Here is a 26,706-nt window from a genome sequence, read left to right as displayed (position 1 = left end):
AAAATTTATATATACAAGAATCTCATTTATTAATGTTATAAATACACTAATTCTAATTTATAAAGCTTGAACTTTATTCATTCATGTCTTTTAAGTGTAAAAGTAAGAGTAAGTTTGTTATTTATTGAATAATGGTGAGTTTAATCCAACATTTAACAAGCAAAGTTTGAATAATTTTATTTTATTTAAATCTCTAATTATCAAATTTACAAAATTATGTATTAAAATCTTACCAAAAAAAAAAAAATATTCATATAAAAATACTTAAATACTTTTTTGTCTCTAGAAAAAATAATAAATTATGTAATAATTACCTAATAAATTCTTCTTGACTATTTTATTATTGAAATTTGTATCTAGTCCCTAAAAAATATTTAAAAATAATGTTTATTTTTAACAAATTTTTGGAATAATTTTAAGAAAAAAAATAATCCTTAAAACTTCTTATTATAATAACTAATATGTTTTTTATTCTATAATGAGATACCATGTTAATGTAGATAATATATTACAAAAAATCAAATACAAAATAAGGTTTTTTAGGGATAAACATACAAAAAAAATATTAAAAAGTAAATATTAAATTTATAAATATTTTAGAGAGAAATATATATTTAAGCATATAACAAAATAACTATTTCCTCCACTCAATAAAAAAAATGGTTGTGTTGTTTTACTATTATTTAGTAAAAGGAAAATATTGGAAAACAAGACAATGCGAATAAAGTGATGCCACATCACGAGAAACAACACTTTCTTTAAGAGTGTAATAATCACTTAATTGTATTAGATTATGAAGAGTATAAGGAAGCTCACACACTTCTCTTAAATGGTGTATCCGTGTCAGACACACGTATCAGAGTCGACACTCGTACGATACTCGTAGAACACTTATCGATGAAGTGTTTAATTCAAAAAATATTTGTTGGATTTTTGAAAATTCTAACACGGTTCTAACACAATTTTAAAGAGTATAAATACAATAATTTTTTAAAAACTCAAATTTATTGTATAAATTTTTATTATGATTATAAAAATAAGGAACAAATTCTTTTGAACAAGTCATGAAAAATATCTTTCTGCTGAATCTGAAACATGCTTTTGCACATCAATATTTATTTTCAATTTATATAATTCAAAATTATATAATATATAGATCTGTGTCCCCGTACCTTACATTTTAGAGATTATACGTATCTTTGTGTGTCCGTATCTGTGCTACCTATAGAAAGTAGAAAAAAAAGTAAAAAACAAGATTTTTTAAATAAAATAAAAAATAAGATAAAATTATTTATTATAAATATTTAATTATTATAATAAAAGGTATTGTGGTCGAGACACTATAAACTAATAAAAGGTTTCGTTTTTATTGAACAATCCATGATTCTCTAATTACCATGTATATCTAATGGCTATTCTTTTAGCTCCCTGGATTCTCACTCAACATTTATTTCTTCCAACCAACCATACATGAGGTCGTAGACACACTAGCATATTAGTTGGTAGTTTGAATGATACTGAATCTGAAATATTTAAATAAAGTATCATATTCAAGGTTTATAATAAAGAAATTCTGATTGAAAAAAATTATTTTATTAAAGATAATTAGTCAAATTTTTATCAAAAAATCATAATAAAATATTTAACATAATTTAAAAAAAAAATCATGGTGTCTTAAGCTATAATTTATTAGGTAGCATTTCACAAATAGCAGCTTTGCCATTTCATGAGTTTATCCAAAACAAAGAAACACAGCACACCTGCCAAAGCACTACAAAATTGACAGTAAAGAATCCATGGAAAAAAGAATCCCAGGCTTCCTAAGCTGTCCCCAAAGTCAGTGGCATAAAACTAAAGTAAGAAAAACAAAACAAAATAAAATGAAAATAGGAGGCTAAGTACTGAGAAACAGTAACCATAAAGGAATAATGGACATTACCCCAGTAACAAGTAAGCTTTATAAAAGCCTACCATCTGCAAGCCATGTGCCAAAAGTATATACAAAAGCAATAAAAACATGCACTCAAATCCATACTCTTTTATCCTTCTTTAACTTTTCCACCTTCTATTATTTTCTGACTTATAAGGTACCCTTACAGCTCTGCAATCCCTGCACACAGATCATCATCATCAACCTATTTCTAGTTAACATGTGGTCTCTCCCTACATATTAAAGCTACCAGTTTCGTGTAACCTTTAAAATAACCCAACTTTATTCATATTTAATGCCTAATATTGTTGATCAAGTAAGAATGTGTCACTTTCCTTATTATACTTTATCCAATCCTAATAATGCACCCTACTCCACCTTTCTGCATTGACATATTAATATAGTAGAGGACATTTCAGCTGTGGAATTAGAAAACTCAAATGGGGTTCACTGGGGAGTTGGTCAGAAGTGTCTTCTCCAAAAATCGTTCTGATGGGTCGCATGAAACCAAAGTTAGTATCTCAAGCTCCATTCTTTCTTTCTTTCTTCTCTAAATACTACTTCTTTTAATTTTGTTTTACCTTGTATATGTATGATAGAAAAAGCATAGTACAACAATTCTTTTACCTCAATTTACATTCCAATAATGTTCTCATTCATTGGTCTTAGAGTAATAGTATTGTCCATTGAATATTTCATCAACCAGCTTTGAATTATGACATGCCAACAGATGATGAGACGCAATAGTGCTGAAAATGGAAGATGGTTATCTGTTAAGTCATACTTGTGTGGCGGTGAATTCAATTCAGTCCTTGCAGAGAATGATTCAGCTTCAGTTAAGAGCACTGAAGTCACGGTTTCACAGTCCATATTGGAAGACTTGAATGATGAAGGGGACACTGATAGTGAAGAAACTGTGGAGAATGTATCACAGAAAAGGCCAAATTCAGACTCCAAATCATTGACTGAGGAAGAAGCAGCTCTTCTTATTCAATCAACATACAGAGGCTTCCTGGTAAGCTCACCAAACTTTAATTACATCAACCTTCTTATTCACATAGAGAATATCTTAGTCTATGCAAAAACTGTAATCAAGTGAAGGAAATATCCTCAAAAGTTGTTTGTGCATGGAGCGAGTGAAAGTTGCAACATTGAAGAGAGAATAGAGGAAAATTGAAAAGATAATTTATCTGACAATGGCAATTTTCACCCTTCACATCTGTTAATTTCCCCCATTTCATCACTCAACCCTCTGTAACTTTTTAATGAAAAAAGTGCCAAAGGTTACACATTTTAGAATCATAGCATATAATGGTATCTTAATATTCACATGATTCATACTTTGTTTCTTAATTAATCATAGCATATAATATCGCTTTTTAACATCAGTAATATGCTGCATTACAGTTGAGGCGTGAAAATGGAGAAATCAGATCAGAAACAGGAAAAGAGGAGTTCAATTTAGTATCAGAAAGTCTTGATAGAAAGTCCATGGGCACATCAGTTGAAGTCCAAACTGCAAACTCCACTGAAGTTTTCTCGGTTGAAGGGGAAAAAAAGGGCATTTGCCACCGTATTCAGCGCAGGACCAGAAGTCAAGTAATAAAGCAAAAGGTATAACACAAGCTAATGATGCGTTGTGAACTAGCCTCCAGGTTTTGGTTAAAAGAGAAAATAATTAAGATGCTCAAGAGAATGAATTCAGAAGAAAAGGACAAAGAAATTAGATAAAATTAACATTTTAAGACATCTTTCCCACATGTTTTAAACTGCAGATGACTAACAAAAAGGGTGGCTAATATAATATCACATCATTGTTTTCTTTTACAGAAAAAAGAAATGAAAACAAAAACTAGAAGAGTGACAAAAGGAATAAAGAAGATGACATGTTAACATGATAATCATCCTTTATGTTAATTTGTGCTACAACTAAAGCAAGCAAGGTTTGTTAGTTTTACATACAGCACACATAGTTGGAACATTTCTAAGAGTGTTAACTTGGGACCCATCAAATTGGTATAATTTGAAACCAACCAAAATTCTGTTAAGCTGCAAAATAACACAAGACATTTTCAGGAAGACTGGGATGACAGCACCGTAAGTAGTTATGTTTCAAAAATGAGGATGCAGAGTAGAATGGAGGCATCAACCAGAAGAGAAAGAGCACTGGCCTATGCTTTCTCACAACAGGTAAGCACCAAAGACTAAATATCACATGCACTAGTGCATTTTACATTATCATTCAATTACAAGGAACCATGCATTATAAATTTGCTTGACTTACACAATAATTAACTTATTACATTAACAATGCATAAAATTAAATGTATATAAAGGACAAACATGGCTGACAACAAAATACTGATCCTGATTGTTGCAGCTAAGAATCTGTTCAAAGAGAAAATTAACAAAACACAACAGCATGGAGTCAAATATGAGTTGGAGCTGGCTTGAGAGATGGATGGCAACACGCCTTCCAGAGACCTCATCAGTAGAAAGCCATGCCATGAAGCAATATGACCCTTCTAACAGTACTCACAAATTCACAATCATGACAAGATTTTTAGATGCTTCTGGGGAAGAAAAGGAGAGCTGCGGATCAAATGAGGTGCCCCTTCATTTTGATAACTACTCAATCAATTCACAAGAAGAAAAAGTTAGCTTCAAACCCCACATAACAAAGACCAACTTCAAGGCTAGGAGAACCGTTTCAAGGCGGAAAACAGTGCCAAGTTATCAGCTCTATGAAGAGCAGCAGCCAAAGGTCAGAATTTTTCATTACTTCGCATACCATCCAAGCCAAGCATAACAAATTCATGATTATGTCTCCATGATTTTTAATGGACAAATTACCATTATATTCCTTCCTTACATTGATCTAAAAATGCAATTCATCAATCACATTAGTCTAAAATAATTAAAAAATGTGACTTAAAGATAAGAATGACACTAAATAATAAAGTTTACAGATATAGATGAATCAACTGAGATTTTGTTTAAGATAACAACACTTCATACTTTCAACTTCAAGAACCAAAATAATGATTCATTAACCTTTCTAAATACAATGCCATGATCTCGAAAGATATGATATGAATGCATGAGAATGTTGCTTGTGTATCTTAACCATCTTCTGAATATAGATTTTTAATGCTCCCACAGGTAAGCAAGAGAGATGGTTGGGGCAACGCTTGCAAGGACATTAAGCAAAAACAAAAGCAAGTGGGAAGCAGGACAGAGATTACATTAAGCTCCTCGAAAGCTTCTAATGTGTAACTTGTAATAAATTAAGGTCCAATCATGTTTATGGTACTATATTGAGATGTAATGGTTGGACTTTCTTGTAGATTCTTGATTCCATAATCTTATGTGTACATTGTACATAATGTGACAAGTGCAGGATTGAGATGGTTGTTCTGTTTGAGATCTGTTTTCCAAAATTTAGCAGTAAAATCAATACAATCACAATTTGTTCCGGGAAGCTAGTTGTTATTTTATTTTAACTGAGACATGAAAATGCTCAATGTTAAAATTCAACAGTGCACATTGTTTCGTAAAAACCAATGTGTGTTGGTTTAATGCAAAGATTTTGAATATCTTAAGCACATGATTAGGTAAAAAAGAACTCCAAAAAAAGTCTTCATCGTTTCCCGCACGTGGCAAAAGTAAAAGGCACATAATTCACGTGTATGAAATTAGGTTTGGGTTAAAATCAGAAAGCAAAACATTACAGTATCATAAAGACCTCTAGAAGAAAAGAAATCATACGTCTGAGATAGTCCTAATAATGTATAAGATATTCTCTAGTCTTATTAAATTTGAGATTTTCTTTGCTGATAAAAAAAAATAATTAAATTTGAGATTTAATATGAGATTTAAATTTAAAAAATATATATTTAATTTTTTATATTGAATCATTTTATATATATATAGGAGACTTAAATATACATATTTTTATACTTTGACTTTTAATCTTTTATATTTAGAATTATTTTTTAGGATAGACCAAAATAGTTTGTTCTTCCGATGTGGGACCGAACTAAATCTAAACATTACAATATGTTTGAAATAAACATAAATATTTTTTTTAATATTATTACGCTAAATTATTTTAATGCACTAAAATGATATATTTATTTACAAATATTAATTGTTCAGTATATTGATTACATAAAAGGTAATAATATATATATATATAAGTAATTTATTAGAAATAGTTTTTAAATAATTAATTATGCTACATTATATATACTCCTTTTACTAGAATCAAAAGTGTTTTCCACTGCAATATGTAATCATGATAATGTGACACATACAATAATTCATATAACAAAATGAGTGCAAGAAAAAATGCAGTAAATACTAGTGGTAGTTATAGTAAAATCAAAAAAATTGTAGTACTACATAATTAATTAAAAAGGGCTGGGTTTAGGGATACCTAACTGAAAAATAGAAAATAGATAACATAAATATATATATATATATATATATATATATATATATATATATATATCACAACTTCCTTTTAAGACTGAAAATTTTTCTCTCTCTTTTAATGTTTTTCTTCTGTAGAATGTGTAGGAATTATTTTCTCAAATAACACAATTTCCGCTTTTAATTTCCCAACCAGCACTTTTTTTTTTATCTAGCACTTTTTTTTCTACAGTGAAAACCGAATTCTCATCTTCATTTTTATTTTTGAAAAATCCTCTTAGAATTTGGTTTATGTGGAACCTAATTCTAATTTTCTATGATAATGATAAGAACGAAAAATAATCGTTCCAAGGATGATCAAAATTCAATTTGCGAAAAATATAATTTTAACTTTGCTGAATGTTCATCCGAAATTAATTATATGATAACTTGAATGTTTCTGGGAATTGGTTACTGTTGGTCAAATTTTTGGGGTAGTTTCGATTTTTATTTCTTATTTTTGGTATTGGATTGAAAGAGATTTTGGTTTTCCGATGGATGATAAAAATCTGACTTCAATTTTTAACTTTGGCATATGAACAGTGTGTCAAGCCAAAAACAATATTTCGGATTGAATCTCGCCCCATTAACCATCCTTAAGAAATCACACAAAACACGAGGTACTGTTCACCCACATTATTTTATGAATAATCGAGAGATTCTTGAACAGGGTGTCAAGCCAAAAACAATGTCTTAGATTGAATCTTACCCCATCGACCATCCCCAATGAATCACACAAAGCACGAGATACTATTCACCCAAATTATTTCTTGAACAAGTCATTATTAAACTATAATATAACTTTGTCACATTTATCCATTCATGATATTTTAGAGAATATTGTTGGTTAATACTTTCCTGACTTTTTTTATTATAAATTAAGTTTCATTGGAACAATATGTTGTTGTGTAATCAACAAAAACATAGGTAGGCATACATTGCTACTATGGTAATTTCATTTAAATTATTTTAAAAAACCCATTTTTTTTTGTAATTTTTTATGTTATGTTGATTTCTTCAATTTGGCGAACCCAAAAATGATATTGTAGAGTTCATTTGTCATTCAATTCCAGACAGAAAAAAAAAGTGCTAAATAGAAAAAAAAAATATTAGTTGGAGAATTAAAATTGAAAATCGTGTTATTTGAGGAAAAAAAGTCTAATGGGTAACCCATGCCCTCTATTTATAAGGCATGTTGTAATCATTAGTTATAGTTTTCTTTCAATGGTTTAGTTTGCAATTCTATTACATTTTAATGACTAGTTTTATATTTTTCCATTTTGTGAAAGATGGGGTGACCCACTTAAAAGAGATAATCTATTATTATTATATTATAGGATAATTTCACTTTTTAAATAGATTTAACTTAGTTAGTTTGTTTAAATTTGTAGGTGTAATGTGTTGTTAATTTAGATATTTAAAGGTTATTATAAAGACTGCCTATTAAGAAGGGGACTTTAAGCCTAACTCAACCCCATAAAACCGGTTCATGAGGCTGAGGTTTACACCCATTTATATACAATGAAAGGCTATAATCTCTAGTCGATGTGGATCTCCAACACACCCCTCACGCCGAGACTGCCAACACGTGAGTGAGACTATATATTATGGGTGGTCCAATTGCGGCTCGATAGCGGATGACCTGATAAGCCCAACAAACACTAGGATAGGCCCGAAATGACTATGATACCATATTAAGAAGTGGACTTTAAGCCTAACTCAATCCCATAAAACCGGCTCATAAAGTTGAGGTTTGCACCCACTTATATACAATAAAATACTCTAATTTAGATATTTAAAGGTTATTACAAAGACCGTGTAAGGATTGAGAAAAATAGTGTAGAAGTGGTAAAATTAAAATGAGACCTGAATATTTTATTATTAAATTTAAAAGAGCATATAAATAGAAATTCTGTTATTCATGTTTCATTTTAAAAAGAGTCACCATCTCTCTATAAAGTTCTTTTCCTTTCCTCTCCCTTCTCTCTAAGATTCTGATTTCCTCATTCATCAGTTCGACGATCAGAGTCCACCATCAGATTCCTGACAGTGAGTATTACAAGACTGCCCGATCAGAATCTCTGATAGAGTAAGTTCATTTTTGCTCTTCTTTTTGAGTCAAATTTTTGAACTTGTTAGGTTGTTTTTGTCTTTGCTTTGCATGTGACCTTTTTAGCTTTAGGGTTAATCTCTGTTAGCTCAGGGTCTTAATGATATAGTTAGATTTTTGATTAGGACTCTGTGGTGCAGATTATGTTATCTTTAAGTTCTTGGTGGATTTGGAGCTCTTAGCGAATATCTGTTAATTTTCACGTAAGGGAAGCTAGCCTTAATTTCCAATAGAACATTAGGCTAGAAGATCTGGATGTGAGGGTGACGTGGTCACCAGTCTCAAACTTTCTTCCAAAATTGTTTGTTTTAAGTATATTAGAAATTGATTGAGATTTAAATGTGAAATTGATATATGGTTGTTGTTATACAATTATAATGTTGTTAAGTATGGGTTGTTTGATGTTGATTTAGAGTAATTTCAGCTATAACATGGACTTTGTTATTTTGTGTGCTCTTTGGTGTGATTTCGATCAACCTAAAATATTTTCGTTCAATCTAAAATTTATGGGTGCTCTCTAGTGTGATTTCGATCAACCTAAAATATTTTCGTTCAATCCAAAATTCCTGGGTGCTCTCTGGTGTAATTTCGATCAACCTAAAATATTTTCGTTCAATCCAAAATTCCTGGGTGCTCTCTGGTGTAATTTCGATCAACCTAAAATATTTTCGTTCAATCCAAAATTCCTGGGTGCTCTTTGGTGTAATTTCGATCAACCTAAAATATTTTCGATCAATCCAAAATTTCTAGTGCTCTCTGGTGTAATTTAGATCAATCTAAAATATTTTCGATCAATCCAAAATTTCTGGTGCTGTCTGGTGTCATTTAGATCAACCTAAAATATTTTCGATCAATTCAAAATTTTGTATACATATATGAATATTGCTATTTTTATTATTTTAGCATAGTTTATTTTAGATTACTATTGTTAAATAACTTTTTGGATATATTTGGATTGTTAGAAAGTTTAAATTATATATTATGATTGAATGGTGTATTGATGTGTTAAATGAAGTGTGCAATGATTTGGAAGTGTGATCAAGACATAGTATTTTCAGGAAAGGAAATACCGTGTTGAGATTGTTGTTAGGGTGTATTGATTTGTCAGGCCCGTAATGAGACATCCTGACTCTACTGATATAATGGAATCACATAGATGAAGTTATTTAGTTGGTGAGAGTCGATAGAGGTTCATATGACTTTGTCTGGGGTTTGAAATATAATATGTTCTTTCAGGTCATATGAACTTACCCTGTCATACGAGATGATGAGATATTGAGATGTTTATGCGCATGGTTGTGTGGATTCACAACGAGTAATATGACAGGTGCAGGTCTCAGGATTCTAATTTCAATACACGAGTCTTCCGGAAGTAGAGTCAAGTGTCTATGTTATATGAGTCAGTGAAAGTCTGACATGTGAAAGATGAATATAGAATTTGAATGACACTTGATGATTTGAGAATTTGTATGACACTTGATGATTTGAGAATTTGAATGACACTTGATGATCTGAGAATTTGTATGACACTTGATGATCTGAGAATTTGTATGACACTTGATGATTTGAGAATTTGAATGACACTTGATGATCTGAGAATTTGTATGACACTTGATGATTTGAGAATTTGAATGACACTTGATGATTTGAGAATTTGTATGACACTTGATGATTTGGAGGAATTGTATGAAATTTAATGATTTATGTTTATTAATTTCAAATTGAAATTTTATACAATTTTGGTTTATCTAGCTAGCTTACCCTGTTATTTGTTTGTGTTGTTTCTTTATCTGTGATGATCGTGTATTTACACGGGAGTAGATGATGTTACAGGTGATTGAGCTCCTCCTCAGTGAGAAGCTAAATGATGAAATTATTTTAGTTGAAATCTGAATATTTGTTTTAATTTTATGTAGATATTAAAGTTTTATGAAGAGAGATATGTTTTGTAATATTTTTTTAAGAAAGAGTGGTAGACATATTTGTATTATGTTTATATTTTCTTTTTAATATTTTATACAGATTTTAGTTTTTAGATGTGGAAAAATATAGGGATGTTACGGACCATGTGATGTCTTTTTTTTATCATTTATTGATGTGTAAACAATTCGATTTAAGATTAACTATTTAAGTTTATATATCTAATCTAAATTTAACTATCTAGTCAAAGTTTGATCGTCTAGTCCAAATTTAACTGTGTAATCTAAAGTCATATTAATAGTCACCTCTTATTTTATCATTAGTAGATGGTTTTATGATTTAAAACCTATTAAATAGTCTATTACTTTTTAGATTTATATAAGTTTACGAAAAAAATAAATTAAGTCTACATATATTCTTAAGAGAAATTTGTATAACCGTAAAATATATTATAATTTCTGAATGTTATAACAACAACCTATCGAAAGTACTAAAAAACATTAAAAGTAAATGTTGTTTATTGTATACGCCATGAAACATTTCTAACCATAGAAGAAATTGAATTTTTTGTGCCATCTGGAACTGTAACCAGCAAGGTTCATGTTCCTCAATCTGGCAGCCAAACTTCTTGGTAATTTTCATATCCAAGAAATTATGAGTGTTGTCGCTGTCCAAAAAATATGCAGAGGGTGTTTGTCAAAATACCGTGTAAATCCTCAATGTGTGAAAATTGGTCACTCCCGTGAGAGCACTCACTGATATTTGTGGTTCATGTCCATGGTCCCCAAACTTATCAGAATTTATAATTTCATCATAGTCATCATTATCTGCAATTTCCAAAACACCAACCTATAACTTTTTTTGTATCAGAATATGTTTTGGAGTGTATGTTTCATCACAAAAGTAGCAAACATTATTGGACTGTCTTTCACTCATATAGGCAGGTGTTAACATTCGAAATGAGCAAATCGTATTTAGGTATGTCAAGAAATTTTATAACACCAGTTTTTTTGGTAGCAAAAACTTCCGTCCTAAGATGTCTTTCTTCTTTATATTGTTCTCATAGTCTCTCTTGAGTTTCATCAAATCGGCCACGAGGTCTACACAAACATAACCAAACCTTTCTCTCACGACCTTCTGGATGCTGCATTATCGCCAACTGCACGTGAACATCTTCAGGTGTATGATCAATCAATAAGAAATTCTCACACTGATAAATCCACTGATCCACATTGTCACCATTAAATCTTGGAAAATCTATTCTTGCTAATCTTGTGCTGCAAGAATATGGGACTGGGCGAGGAACATCTATGTTAGGGTTAGAATTCGATTCAAAAGAAAACTAGGTGATAATTTCTTGAATGGAATCTTTCAAAGAATTCTTAAGGGTAGTACACTGCAGTGACCCAACTAATTTTGAAATGCATGTAGAATTTGTCATCTTACTCTGAAAAATAACAAATCAAATCAAATTGATATCAATTTATAAGAAGTTAGTTGGAGGAACTCAAGAAGAAAATAATGGTGATAACGAAAGAGAAAGAATATATTGAATAGTTTATGTGTAAACACAAGGAAACACAAAAAGGAAAATCCAAGAATTAGACTCTACATATTTAATTATGATAAGAAGAAGATACATAATTACAAAATATGCGTATATTTGTTCTAACTAACTATTATATGAGTAAATAGATGGTATTGATAAATTTTGAACCGTTAGAGTCAATTTTCAAAATTATTTTAGTTTAACTAATATAATTTTAAATTGAATTCTTAAATATACAAATATATTAAATACTCAGAATAATTCTATACTATTTTGAACAGAATCAGTTTCTCGGAAATTGTTTATTTTTGTCAGAGAATGATACCAAACTTTTTTCATATAAATAAATAATATCTTTCAGAATTAGTCGGTATTTATTTATTATTCAATTTGATGAACTCCAAATCAGAATGGGCAAATTGGACTTTTCATGTCCATTAACAGTGTTTCTGTGTCCTTGGAAAGATTTCTTGGTGTTCGACTTTCCCTATGTTATCTTTGTCTCTGCAACAGTTTATCAACTCCAATTTTCCCAAACAATAAATCAAAATGGCACCTTTCCTTGTTCTGCTTCTAATAGTCTCTTCCTTGAATCATGGGTATGCTCAATTTCATCCTCAAAACGAAGCTTTTATATCCCTGTCGATTACCCAAAATGGCCTTGACTTTGTGAAGGAGTTGCTGGTGAATAAGGCAATTTCCTCACTCATCTCACTTCAATTGCCAAATATTGAAAAGACTACGAAAATCCCAATTGTGGGTAATGTCTACATGGTGCTCTCCAACATCACAATTTATCATATCTATGTTCCTTCCTCGCATGTAAAGCCAGGGGAGACTGGAATTTCCATCACAGCTTCTGGGGTTACTTGTAATTTGAGTATGAATTGGTATTATTCTTATAGCACATGGCTTGTGCCTGTTGAGATCTCGGACAAAGGTAGAGCAGAAGTTCAGGTAAGAAATTGATCCTTTGTTTTGTTTATATCTTTATACATAGCGAGAATTTAATTGATTATATACTGTCTTCAGATTATAGATTGTCCTGTTAAGTTTGTTGGGCTTCATAACAACTATTTTGAAAGTTATATCTATGATGGTTTCTGATTAGTTGACAATTAAATGCATGTGTGTGTGCAATTACGTTTTGTGTAAGTAACAAAATTGTGTTATGTTAGTTGTTATTTGAAACGTCTCTCTATAGTGGGCGGAGGGGAGTTCTTTGGTTTACTTGTTGCTTGTTGTTTGGAATTTAAAGAGAGGTTTGTTGGAAATGGGATTCTTGATAACTAGTTTTCTGTGTGCTTTGTGATTTGAAGGATACGGTATCATTTTCAGTCGTGGGTTTTGGTATCTAGCAATGTTAACCTGTTTAATTATAAACTGTGCTATGGCATGCTGTATGCAATTTATGTGGTACCCTTGCTTTACTTATTTTGTGAAAAGTTTATATTCTTATATTGTTTGCATGGACTTAAAATGATGTCTGTTTTTTTTACTATTATTTCTGTTTCTATCTGTTCTTCACGGCTGAAATCAGAAAGGAATTTGATTAGTGCTACTGCTGGAAAGGTTAAAGGCATGGAAGTAGGACTTACATTGGGTTTGGAGAACCAAGAAGGGTCTTTGAAGCTGAAACTCAAGGACTGCGGGTCTAATGTTAAAGATATTTCAATAAAATTGGATGGAGGTGCATCTTGGCTTTATCAAGGGTATGTAAATGTCCATGTTAGATTCTAGCTCACAAAGGAACGTATTTTTTGTAGCATTATAGAACTTATGCTGCTAGCTGCTTATCCTTCCTCCTTTAAGCTTAGATGCCTTATTGCATGTTTTCTTTAAAAATATAATATTTTTTATTTTCATTTTCTATTTGAAGACAGAAAACTAAATCAAAATGTGGTGCCATTTTGTAATTAGAGCAAAAATAAGAAAAGAAAACAGAAAACATTTACTCAAAGAAAACTATCCCTTACTTTTCCTTATTAATGTTTGCGTTCCATATTTCTTGCATATAGGAGTTTTCCCATGCAGCACTAATACAGTATTTGTTCGTCTAGAAAAGTCATAACCAACCACTTTGTTATGAATTTATATTTTAGCCCTTACCAGTTACACCCTCTACTACTAGTATGCAGCACCACCAATACAAGCAGTCTCACTGGACAAGATAAAACTAGGGATAGAGTAAACCTCATGATCAAATGGCTAACCCCGTAGTATAGTATCTACTATACTGTACTTAGCTATTTGGTGCTCATGTGGGTATGACATATGTATTGAATCAATGTGAAGCTTGTCCTCCTAACCGTGTAAAATGTCTAGCCAATCAGATAAAGATGTACTCCAAAAAAGCTCTTGGTTTTCCCTCTTGTAATAAAACATCTCTTAACCTTTTTTCCGAAGCATCTGTCTCAATAATTAGGTTTGGTGAATTCGGGGACTGCTAAGTGGGAAATGTTACCATGATAACTTTTTTAAGATGCTGGAACACTTCTTGTGCCTGCTTTCCTCCATGGAATCTATCTTTCTTTGTATGTTAAGTCAATTGTTTGGGGATTTTCTGACAAATTGTATAGTGACCTGTCATGCCAAGGAAACCCCTCAAACCTCGGATGTCTCTCGCCATAGACCACGACCACTTGACCTCCAACTTCTTCAGATCAGTAGCAACTCTGTTTCCAGAGATTATGAATCCCAAATACTCCAGACGAAGCTGTCCAAGACTAATTTTTCTTGTCATGTTGCTGTAATATTTGTAGAACCTGGCTCAAATGAATGACATGCATCTCCATGTTTTGTCTGTAAATCAAAATATCATTGAAGACAACAGGTATATGGTTCCTCAAGAATGGTTTGATAATTTCATTCATGAAGAACCATTTGAAGAGGGGTGTCTGACTCCAAAAGGTTTCACAAGGAAGGAACTCATATTTCCCCTTGTGTATGAAAGGTGGTCTTCTCAATATCCTTTTTCCACATTCTAATTTGATGTTAACCAGGCTTCAGATCCAATTTTGGAAAACACCTTATCTCTCCCTAATCATCTATGACAAGGATTGGAAACTTGCTGAGTATTATAATTTTATTCAAAGCCCTGTAGTCTACACAAAATCTTGGTCCTTCATCCTTTTTCTTAACTAACATAGTAGAGTTGGGATAAGAGCTAATACTATGTTCGATTATACCAGTTGCAAACATTCCTTAACTAGCACATTTCTGACTTTTGATAATGGGGGATACCTAAATGGTTAAATATTTGGAATGGCGGTTCCTTCTTTGAGGTGTGTGTCATCATGATCATGCCTTCTATTCTAGTAGGAAGCAAACCTACTGATGCTTCATCAAGATTCTCAAATTTGTGTAGAACCTCTGCAACAACTGTTGGAAATCTCCTCTTTTCCTCCAGCAGACTCAGTTATGGAATGGAAACCAATTACAAAATTATGTCCCTAGTCTTGTAGAGCATTCATCGTAGACTTAAGTGGAGCTGCTGACCCAGTTAATAATAGAGGTTATCCTATGAGTACTTCATTCTGTCCACCAACCTTGATCTTCACTGTCAAGTCTTCAAAATGGCTCTTATTTCAACCAACCCTTCTAACGAGTCTAAATAGAAAAAGGTTTGGTGGATTTGCATACTTAGCGACTCACAGGATACACCCTTGCATCATATCTGACTCCCTTTCCCTACTTCTACAAAATAAGAGGGGGTTTCTGTTATGGGAGTTTCAATTCTTCTACCAACTGAGTGGATATGAAATTGTGCATAGCACCACAATCTACTAATACTACTACTTGGAAATCCTCTAAGTAAATGACATAATACTGTGCATATAAAATTCCACAATTGTGACTTCTTCCCACTGATCATTCCCCACTCCATCTCCATCTCCTTCTCTTTTAGTTTCCAAATTTTCCAGCTAGTCTGGTGAAACCATACTCTAACATGATATTATTTAAAATATGGTGAATATACACTGTATGTTGTTGTAGTTAATGTTTTATGAAATATTGTTATTTGAAGTTTTCCAGCAGATTTAGTTTTTGTCATCACCTATTCACACATTCCATTGTCAACTTTATCTGGCATAAAATGATTCTATGGTTTTTTGACTTTTAATTTTGCTTCATATCTAACAGGATAGTTGATGCCTTTGAAGAGAAAATTGGTTCAGCAGTTGAAAATGCCATCACCAAGAAACTTACAAAAGGGATTTCAAGACTAGACTCATATTTGAAAAGTCTTCCAAAGGAAGTCCCGGTTGATGACCACACTTCTCTGAATGTAACTTTTGTGAATGATGTTTTATTAAGTGATTCATTTGTTGGATTTGAAACCAATGGGTTATTTATAGAAAGAAATCCTTCCCTACCTATTCTTGACCTCTACAACAAAATTTTGAAACTTCCAATTCTATGCACAAATTCATCAAAAATGATGGGAATCACTTTAGATGAGGCTGTTTTTAACTCCGCATCAGCCCTATATTATGATGTAAGTTTAGATGTTTGGTTATGATCTTAAATCATATATTTTCTTAAAATATTCTTTGTTTTGTATCATTGGATTGGCATCAAAGAAATTGCTTACTCTGTTCAGGCAAAATTTATGCACTGGATTGTAGACCAAATACCAGATCAATCTCTATTGAACACTGCAGGATGGAGATTTATTATTCCTCAGCTGTACAAGAAATACCCAAATCATGACATGAACTTGGAAATATCTTTATCTTCTCCTCCAGTTGTGGAGATTTCAAATCATAAAGCAGGTGCCAATGTATTTGCAGATATGACAATTGATGTTTTGGAAGAAGACGAAGTAATACCAGTGGCATGCATATCATTGGTAAGATCATTAGTATTAAACTAACTACATTTATCGCCATAGTTTATCTGTGTATTTTTATTCGTCACAATTCCAAATATTACTTGGTCTGCTAAATATTATTCCATGATAAATTCTATGGCTGGTGTCTATTAAAATGAGTTCAGCATACAATAAAAGCTATTAGATAAGTCGTTTTTCTATTCTAAAAGCTTAATTGTACAACTTTGAGCAGTTCTCTTTTATAAATTTTTTTCTATAAAAGGAAGCTAATACATAGCAGTCTTGTTAGAGTACTGAAAAATTTATTTTTGAACCTTGATAATCAATCTTCCTGGGATGTTTTTGGCTGCAACTATTTGTGTTTGCCCTGTATCTCAGACTCATGAATATTTCTCAGTTTAAGGGATTGCTATCAATGATTGCTTTAGTTGATTCAAATACAAATACAATGACAAATTGGTAAGAATACATTTTGGTTTCCTATACCTCAGACTAGCATCTAGAAAGACTGAGTTTAAAGAACCAATCATTTGACCAGTTTACTTTGGTAGTGATTTTTGGACTGATTGTTATTCAATGAATTACTAAAGTCTTATATAGGTTCATTAGTATTAATAAGGTACTACTTTGTTTTTGTGTATCTGTGCACGGAATATATTTTATCCAGATACTATATCTATGTATTCAATCACTGGTGAACAGGTGACACATAATTAAAGAATAACCAGCTTAAAAATAACTAAAGCCAAGATTGAGTAGTAAACTATGTTGGAATATTAGAACTCTCATTGTTTTGAGAATCTTATGATATTAGTGATCTTACTTGAGCAGCAATCGGCATATACTAGTTATACTCTGCTGAATTATTAAGAACAAATGGGTATTAGTGCTTTGCATCTCATGACATAACATGTCATATTTTCATCAAATGCCAATTATTCAGAATCCCTTCTCTCCTTTTCCCCCTAACCTTTTATCATTTAAAAATGGCATTGGAGCAGTGCCACCCTTCATGACCAAATCCTCTGACTAACAGCTGCTGTGGTCCTTGTTTGTTTTTTGTAAATATATTGATCCGTTACAAGGATGACCATTATTGCTATATTACATCCTGTTTCCACAGGTGATTCAAGGTACAGGTGTGTTCAAAATCAGTGGAAACAACCTCGTTGGTGCTGTCAGATTGAATGACTTTCAAATGTCATTGAAATGGAGCAAAATTGGCAACCTGCGGATGTACCTCATTCAGGTGCCTTTATGTTGTGTATGACGCATAATAGTGACTGAAAATTTTATTTTATAACGCCTCATTGATAAAGGGTGTGTTGTGATTTCCTACTGCAGCCAGTTGTGTGGACACTTATTGAAACTGTCTTCTTGCCGCATGCCAATACACGTCTAAGTAAAGGGTTACCTTTGCCCATCCTTCATGGCTTCATCTTACAAAATGCAGAGATAATCTTGTCAACTTCAAGACTTGCAGTTTGCAGTGATGTAGCATTTACAGAATCAAACAAACGTTTCTCCTATTTCATTCAGTAGATGAAGAGTGTGTTGTTAATATTCATGGATTGTAAATATGTCAAACTAGAAATCAAGATGATACTTCTACTTGTGCAATCTTGTTTGCTTTGTTAATTGCTAGGAAATGGAGTAGCCATCTATACAAACATAAACATTGATACAAATACTTGCATCTTCAGTTGTAAAATGTAGTATTTATTCCAATAAATTCATACGGATCAATACACAAAGTCTTAACATCATGTGAAAACAATGGATTTTCGTCACTCTCTGTATCTTATAATAATATTACATTAGATTTTAGAATTATTATTAAAAAAAGAAAAAAGAAAAAAGAAAAATACAAAAATGTGAAGATTAGATCAAAATTCATATGTTAACGAAAACATGAAGACTATATCTATTCATAAAGAATTCTAAGAAGAGACTAGATGGTAACATGAAAAGATTATCTATGAATAAATTCTAGATTAACCAAATTATCTACAAACCATAATTACTTAATTTTCACTAAAATCTATTCTCAATTAAAATTTTTTAAAATAGAATCAAATTAAGAAACAGTCAAAAATATTATAGGCCTAACTTTACTATTAAACAATAATAATTTATACCATTATTAAAAGAGATGGCCTTTGTAGATGTTTTTTTATACATTTCCTTACAATTTTACTCTATGAAATACCCATAATAAAATTGGCTTATTTTTATATATGTTTTTTTATAGACACGTCTTTCATAATTTTAAAATAAAATTTAGTAATACTTTTTATTTTAATCATTATTATAATAATTATTTTTATACTCTTTTTTTATTACCATAAGTAAAATAAAAGTTGACACTTATCTTCCCACTAGATAACTATAATAATATATCACAAGAGTAGAAGAATCCATTTTGTTAAAATTTGGAAATGAATAATTTAAAAGAAATAAAAAGAAAATGTTTTCCGAAAAGTGGGAACGACAGTGTTTTGCAGGTTAACCTTATCTTCGAATTCCATCTCCAATGTCCCTGTGGTCCATTTAGACAGACACCAACATTTCTAAAACCCAGATTAAACCCTCTTTACTGTCCCACTCTTTCTATCCATCTCCATTCAAATTCATATGCAACAATGCATATTTCTCTTAGCAACTTAGCCTTCAAGACCCCTCAACTCTTCCCACTCCACCAACCCATTTTCCCTCCAAAGCTACTGCACCACCAAGTTTCAACGCAAAGCCATGTCAATGTGCTGAAAGGGTCGGGGTATTTGTCCGAAATCAGCAAAAAAATTGATAACGAAGAGCAGTACCGGATAGCCCGGTCACAGGTGAACCGGAAAGTTCTGGACTTGGAAGGTTATTCCATTGAGGGCCTTTCAGTTGGAGGCCAAGAGACATGCATCATAATCCCTGAGTTCAAGTGCAATTTTGATATTGGGAGGTGCCCTAGTAGAGCTATTAATCAAAACTTCCTTTTCATTACTCATGCTCATCTTGATCACATTGTAAGGTTCTCCACTTTTGTCACCAATAACTTTCTATGGGGTAATGTTTTTTTTTTTTGGATTCGTAGAAAAGGGGAGAAGGGGTCAATTTCATATTTTATTAGCATGGCCAGAAGGTTGTTTGGTATGAAAAAATATTATGTTTTTATTTTATGTTTTAAGTTTATATTGGAGATAATGAAGACATAAAAATAGTAAAAAGGGTTATTTTCATAGTTTCTTATAAAACTTCTGAAAACTGAAAATAAAGTAAAAACACTGACATTTTTCCTTAATTAAAAGTGAAAACAGAAAACCAAGATAGAGAATGTTTTCTCAAACCAAACGATGTTTAAAGTCTTCTCTGTTAGAACTTAGGCCTATATGTGGTGGTGGCAAGGCTAATGTTGATGGCATATACCGGCTGTGTTTGAATAAGTGCTCAGTCACATTGAACGTCAATCTAATGTGAGAGGAGGCTTGGGTTCAACATGCATTGGGAAATGGAATTTTGCTAAACCAATCACATTCTGGAAACAATTTACACAATGCTGGACTTTTTTTTTTGGTTTTCACTGATCACTGTGGTTCTTGTGATTTGTAAATGTGCATCCTAGTAATTTGTTTGTAAGTTTTATGTGTTCTGTTTATATTACTTTGGATGTTAACTGTAAATTTGGGATAAGCGTGCTATGATGTTGAATAATTTAGGGAGGGCTGCCAATGTATGTAGCTAGCCGTGGTTTGTTCAATTTGAAACCTCCCACTGTGTTTGTCCCTCCTTGCATCAAAGAGGATGTTGAGAAGCTGCTTGATATTCACAGAACAATGGGCCAGGTTGAATTGAATGCTGAAGTGGTTGCCTTGGATGTGGGTATGTGTCATTTGTCTGTTGTTAATGATCAGGAGACAACTTCAAGGAAATGATATGCAAAGTTTGATTTCAGGGGAGACATATGAGATACGGAATAACCTTGTTGTCCGACCATTCAGAACGCAACATGTTATACCTAGTCAGGTATCTTTCAACCAACCATTCTGTAGCCATTTTCTTTTAACTGAAAGGTGTGTTATATCAGTGTTGGAAGTTACCTCATTCCGTGTACTAAAACTGTTGAACAAAGAATTTGACACAAAATTTAACAGGCTTTGGCTTAGCATATTTTAGTCGGCCATCACAAGAAAACACGTACTTGTTTTATGCAGGGTTATGTAGTCTACTCAATCAGGAAAAAATTGAGGAAACAGTATGCCCACTTGAATGGGAAACAAATTGAGAAATTGAAGAAGGCGGGTGCCGAGGTTTGTGATAGCTGGAACTCAATTTGGATCTAAATCTTCTTTGATCCTTACCTTTAATGAACTGTCCTTTCTAGATTACGGACACTATACTATCTCCCGAGGTGGCCTTCACCGGTGATACAACACCAGATTTTATGCTTGACCCATGCAATTCTGATGCATTGAGAGCGAAAATTCTCATAACTGAGGTATAGTACAATCTTTTAATGAAATGGGTACAATTATTTTATCTCCTAGTTCAGTGGACTATGAGAATTGATAGTGTGATAATCTGAAATCCTTAGAAATAGAGAATAAAAAAAGAGGTTCAGGAATATATGTTGTCAAACTTGTGGATTGTAAGAGGAGAGTAAGACGGATAACAAAATCCGGGAATCGTAACTCGAGTCATAAGAGGTGTGTGCACCGTCTAGAGTCTCCTTTGTTTCTGATTTGTGAATGGATGGGAACCCTAGCTGAACAAAAGGGTCACACAAGTGTTGGGCTTTGCTTTTGGGTCAGGTCAGGTAGTTTTTTTAGCCAACAAATTGGTTGTCGAACCCTAGCTTCACAAGAGGGGAATGATCGATGTGGTGCATGATCCTGTGATTCGATGAGCAACATCATCATCTTGCAGTGATCCACACCTCCCCCTATATGCGTCAGCTTGCAGCGGCGTCTTTATGCACAGGATTGCCCGAGTTTGCAAGTTTACTCAGGATTTTAACAGCGTTTCAGGAATCAAGTATGGGACAATGTCTTAAAATGTATATGTAAGAAGTTTTAGCATAAAAACAGGCTTCCAAGTTTCATAAATGACTTTTTTATTTAACTATTCTTTGACTAGTACTTTAAGATGATCATATTTACAAGTTGAGGTATTGTCATGAGAATTTTTAGTTAGCTTTTTCTTTTGCGCCTTGTTAGAGTGAAATTGGAAGGAATGAAAACAGATAGTGAAAAGGATGATATTATAATTTTTATGGTTTAGGGTTTCACCGGGCACAACTCAACTCTTGGCTTTGGTTGAAAAACAGAGTACACAATTTTAACTTCTCTTTCTCAGATTGGATCTTAAATCCTGAGCTATGTGTTAAGAGTTATAGATAAGAGTTATAGGTGAATCACTCTGCTGTCAAGAGACAATCCCTGGTTCGGTGGTAGAGTGCTCGACTACAGGCATGGAGTATGGAGTTTGTTCGTTGTCAAGGTGGTGCTGTTGAGGATGTTTGAGGTTTGTGTTATCAAAGCCCGGTTCTGTTTTTGTAAGGAGGGGTGAAGGTACAGGTTGTCAGGCAGGTCCCCCTCAGTTTGGCTGAGCTGGTGGTTACTATACCGGTCCAGGCCATCATGGCTTGTGATTTCGCAATTGCTCTTGTATGAACTTTGGAGGTATCGGCATTGTTGATATGCTGGTTATGCTATATAAACAATGCACTTGGTGTTATGTTTTGGTTTGAGACATATGCTGCGTTCTATGGTCAAGCTACTGATATGCTTGGAAGATGCATGGTGGTATATAGTGGTTCAGGAAGCAAATGCAGCAAGGTCTGGAGACCCTTTAGTTTTTTGCCCTACTTGGTTTTGATGTGCTGGTCACACCTAGCTGTTAGCATGTTTCCCCTAGTAGGTCTCCTTCATAACCAGGATTCTGGTTTGTGTTATGCTGGTGTTATGCAGTCTCAGGTTTTGGGACTGAGTTTTTTAACTAGTTTTAAGTTTTTGAGTTAAGTGGTGTGCCGCTTAACTTTGATCTAATTGTTGAATGCTTAATTAGGAGGTTTTATGTATAAGGGTTGGAACACCCCTAAAGTGTTTCTTTTAAATTATATTAATTCGTTGCTGATAAAAAAAATAATTTTTATGGTTTTCAGTTTATTGATAAATGATAATTAAGAGGGGTTTTCTCTTTGATGGATATAAGGAAAGATTGCAGGCCCTTATTATTTTAGGTACTTTGGTTATGATTTTCCTGGTCACTTTCTCCATATGTTTTTTCTTTCAGATTCTTATCATATTCTTTTATAGTCTTCCTTTATTCTTTATCCCAAAGGGAAAAGGAGGAACGAAGGGGAGAGATAAGGATTTTCTGCTTGCCATCCTTTTCTCTCATTGAAATCTCTGTATTTTTATATAATTTTTGCTTGCCTGTACAAAAGTGAAGATAGAATGAGAGAATGGTGAGCGGCTACAAGAAAAAGTCCTGTCTGTCAGTAATAAATCATAATTTCTGATTTAATCTAATTTTGGATTTTTGTTTGTTTTTTTTTCTTTCTTCTTGTTTATCGTTTATTGTTTCTTCTCTGTTCTTTCTGACACTTAACCGTGATAAGATCAATTAGTATTAAAATGTAAACATTTTTTAATTGAATACTTAAGGTTTGTCGTCCTCTTTGTTATGTTGTTGTATGATGTATCAGAATTATCAGAGCCACCTAAGTTCATTTCATCGGTACTTTTAGACATTGGGTCTTGGCTTACTTGACAAACTAGGAATAAAACTTCTCAAAAATTGCTATTGCCATCCTTTGTAGTGTGCTCTTACTTCTTTTTTGCTATCTTAATTTATCTTTTTGTTTTGACTGCTTTTCTTGTTTAAACTCTTTTAATAGGCAACTTTCCTAGATGATTCATTCAGCATAGATCATGCCCGGCAACGTGGTCATACACATTTATTTGAGGTATGTAACATGTTTCATTCTTTCATGGCTACTCTGTAGTTAGCTCGACAAATCAAAGATGCACAAAGGCCAACTTTCCAGCCATCATGCTTGCCCTTTGTCTTTTATTTTTCTGTCACGAAAGATTGAGTTGGTGTTCATGTTAGTATAGCTATAGTTATAATATAATCATATATATCATATTCTTTGTATTGTCAGCAGCATTTTTTGGCCAAATGTTACAGAATAGTTCAACTAAGTACATTGTTTTTCAAGGGCCAAGTCGTAGACCATGTTGCATTCATGAGTCAAACTTGTACCATTTGAAGATATTAAAAGTCTTTACCTGCTCAGACAAATTCACACCTTTTCTTGGTGATGAACTTATTTCAGAATGTCGACTCTACTGCATAATATATTGTGGAATTCCTGAACGGTAAACTTATGATATGTATGTAGATCATTGCAAATGCTGAGTGGATTCGCAACAAAGCAGTTCTGTTGACCCATTTTTCACCAAGATATACTATTGAGGTAATGCTATATTTTTCCTTTTAGTTTCTTTAACTTGCAAGTTAAATCCTTCAAGTGCTCATATTTGCATATTAGATGCAAATCTCCAAAATTTGTGAATTGTCATGATCTTCTTGGAGGGGCATGATCATAATTAAAGTTTGATCTCAACAATGTGTAATAAAAGTATGTATCAAAGGTTTGTAAATATTACTGAAATGCAATCCCATTTCTGATCAAACAACACCACCAAAACCTCATAAGGAATTATGTATAAGTTTTTGTTTTGATAAAGAAAAATCAGTGAATAAAATTGGCATTTGTTTTTAATTCATCAGGATATTCGTCAAGCTGCCTCAAAGTTGCAGTCCAGGCTGTCTGCTAAGGTGGTTCCTCTTACAGAAGGCTTCAAATCTATGTACACTTGAGCAATCAAAAGTCAATTCACTCTTCACCATTATCAGTATCAAGTAGAGGACAGAAGTGTCACTAGATGTATCTACATTTCTCAGCTTATTTCATGTAAATTAGGGAGGTACATTTGTTTTTGGTTTTTTCTTAACTTGTTAGCTTTCAATTTATACCTATGTAATTTATACAGCATTAAAGTTAATGTTTTCCCAACTTCGTTTCCTATGTATATGCTTTATTGGTTGATAGATAGAGAATTATACATGGTTTTGGTCTGTAATGATTTATGTAGTTTTTTTTTTTATGTTTGGATATATAAATTGTCTTGATTAAACATTAATTCAGTCCCTGAAAAAATTAATTAACCTAATTTGGTTGCTGAAAAAGAGAAAAACTACCACTTCTTTTTATGTGACTTTTAATAAAATTCTTCTGTAGAGGCTGCAACCCCACTTATTCATTCAGCAAAAGGAGAAAAGCCTTCAAATAGTATTTTGAAATTATAAACATGGAACACAATAGTCCTTTAATAATTTTCTTTCACCTTTTTTACATAACTAGTTTGTTGAAGAGAAAATCACATATCATTAGACCTTAAACATTATTAGTGACCAAAGTTGATTCTTTAAAATGTTAATTTTAAGTAGTTCTTGTATCTATTATCTTAACACAAATATTTTATTTTAATCATGTTTATTTAGAGAAACTATATTTGTATGTGTAGTATGGAAAAACCTATCATAATCATAATCTCTTCCCTTGAAAAAAAGAAAAGAAAAAAGGAGAGTCATAATCATGTCTTCATTACTTTCCAATCATCTCAGAATATATTCCAGCAGTCATTTTGTTCCTGTTCCATGTAAAGATAAAGTACACCATCATCTCACTAAAGATAACTTGTACGTTACTTCTTTTGTTTTTCTTTAATTGTACCTTCTTCAAAATCATGTGTCTCATTTGTCCCCTCATAAAGGGTACTCAAACACAATCTAACAGAAAGAGCATCCAATTAGACTTATACTTTTGGATTGGAAATAGGCTACTTCTCTTTCTAATTACATAGTGTTGAATTACATTTGGAAGTTAATAACCAAAATTTGACCATTATTGGTCCTCTGCATTAATTTCATGCACAGTAATGAGTGTTTTACAAACATTTGGTTTTTAAAACTATTTAAAGGGTTTTTATATCTGGTTTAAACAGTTTGGCTTAAGCTAAGCTAGTTTAGGATGATGGGTGCAATTTGCAAGAAATTAAAGCTTGATTAGGATTATCTAAGTTAATGCTACACCTAAACCTTAAACTCTTCATATAGTGAAGCTAGTTGTAACTAGATAAAATTATTAACATCAATTAATGTAAGGGACTATATTAACTACTTATTTAAAATAAATTGATTTTTTTTTGTTAAAAAGACTAAATATTAAACATAATTTATATCTAAATGTAATTATTTTAAAGGTAAGTTAATAATAGAATTATAACCAACTCAGAGTAGTATACTTTAGTTCAAGATTATTGATAAATATAAATTTAGAACTTGTCAAATATTTCAATAAAATCCATAAAAATTGCAATTTTTAATAAATTTTAATTAATAATAAATTGAATGTTTTATTAGTATTTATTTAGAAATTAATATAGAGTTTCATCTATTAAAAGAATATTTCTCTATCTATAACTAAATACAAAACTTATATTATAACTATGTGTATAATTTAATATAAATTTAAACAAAAATGCTGACAAATATTTTTTTATGGAACTTTATTTATTTATCAGTCAATTAAGATTAATTTAAAATGAAGTATGATATATCTACGAAAAAATTTCAAATACTATTTATAGTTACTCGTGCCACACACACATACATATTATATTATATTATATTATATATATATATATATATATATATATTACCATATAATAATATAAAATTTATATGTGTAAATGAAATTCAAATATTATTTGTAGTACCTGGTATAAAAAATATATGAAGATGTATTTCTCAATATAATTTGGATATGA

At 31.9% G+C, this 26,706-nt stretch overlaps 3 protein-coding genes across 11 annotated transcripts; all 3 read left to right on the top strand.

The window, feature by feature from the left end:
• Window positions 1-2,112: 2,112 nt before the first annotated feature.
• IQD33 (IQ-domain 33) lies at window positions 2,113-5,354 on the top strand. Of its 3 annotated transcripts, none has more exons than XM_068632488.2 (6): window positions 2,113-2,442; window positions 2,661-2,945; window positions 3,338-3,544; window positions 4,007-4,120; window positions 4,311-4,694; window positions 5,093-5,354. In XM_068632488.2, the coding sequence occupies exons 1-6, from the start codon at window positions 2,371-2,373 to the stop codon at window positions 5,204-5,206; spliced, it is 1,176 nt and encodes a 391-aa protein (XP_068488589.1). In that variant the 5' UTR covers window positions 2,113-2,370; the 3' UTR covers window positions 5,207-5,354. The 3 variants fall into 3 exon arrangements, with proteins under 3 accessions (XP_068488589.1, XP_090150717.1, XP_068488590.1); XM_068632489.2 differs by having other exon boundaries at window positions 2,307-2,442; window positions 2,637-2,945; XM_090294591.1 differs by lacking the exons at window positions 4,311-4,694; window positions 5,093-5,354 and having other exon boundaries at window positions 2,277-2,442; window positions 3,761-4,120.
• A 7,069-nt stretch (window positions 5,355-12,423) lies between these two features.
• On the top strand, window positions 12,424-18,584 carry LOC137825893 (lipid-binding serum glycoprotein family protein). Of its 3 annotated transcripts, none has more exons than XM_068631696.2 (6): window positions 12,424-12,939; window positions 13,555-13,694; window positions 16,126-16,480; window positions 16,586-16,834; window positions 17,940-18,065; window positions 18,161-18,584. In XM_068631696.2, exons 1-6 carry the CDS (start codon window positions 12,532-12,534, stop codon window positions 18,356-18,358), a joined length of 1,476 nt encoding a protein of 491 aa, XP_068487797.1. In that variant the 5' UTR covers window positions 12,424-12,531; the 3' UTR covers window positions 18,359-18,584. The 3 variants fall into 3 exon arrangements, with proteins under 3 accessions (XP_068487797.1, XP_090150661.1, XP_090150662.1); XM_090294535.1 differs by having other exon boundaries at window positions 12,483-12,939; window positions 13,523-13,694; XM_090294536.1 differs by having other exon boundaries at window positions 12,803-12,939; window positions 13,539-13,694.
• A 719-nt stretch (window positions 18,585-19,303) lies between these two features.
• Window positions 19,304-24,941, top strand: CPZ (Metallo-hydrolase/oxidoreductase superfamily protein). Of its 5 annotated transcripts, none has more exons than XM_068631576.2 (8): window positions 19,304-19,833; window positions 20,524-20,686; window positions 20,760-20,830; window positions 21,019-21,114; window positions 21,189-21,302; window positions 23,706-23,774; window positions 24,213-24,287; window positions 24,605-24,941. In XM_068631576.2, the coding sequence occupies exons 1-8, from the start codon at window positions 19,459-19,461 to the stop codon at window positions 24,692-24,694; spliced, it is 1,053 nt and encodes a 350-aa protein (XP_068487677.1). In that variant the 5' UTR covers window positions 19,304-19,458; the 3' UTR covers window positions 24,695-24,941. The 5 variants fall into 5 exon arrangements, 3 of the variants coding, with proteins under 3 accessions (XP_068487677.1, XP_090150483.1, XP_090150485.1); XR_011083349.2 differs by having other exon boundaries at window positions 19,305-19,833; window positions 24,147-24,287; XR_016515067.1 differs by lacking the exons at window positions 21,019-21,114; window positions 21,189-21,302 and having other exon boundaries at window positions 19,305-19,833; window positions 24,147-24,287.
• The last annotated feature ends 1,765 nt before the right edge of the window (window positions 24,942-26,706 follow it).

The sequence above is a fragment of the Phaseolus vulgaris genome, chromosome 8, assembly GCF_051622355.1.
Source record: "Phaseolus vulgaris cultivar YP4 chromosome 8, ASM5162235v1, whole genome shotgun sequence".
Classification (NCBI taxonomy): Eukaryota; Viridiplantae; Streptophyta; class Magnoliopsida; order Fabales; family Fabaceae; genus Phaseolus; species Phaseolus vulgaris.
Note: the sequence above shows the minus strand (reverse complement) of the source record. Positions and strands in the feature narration are given on the sequence as shown.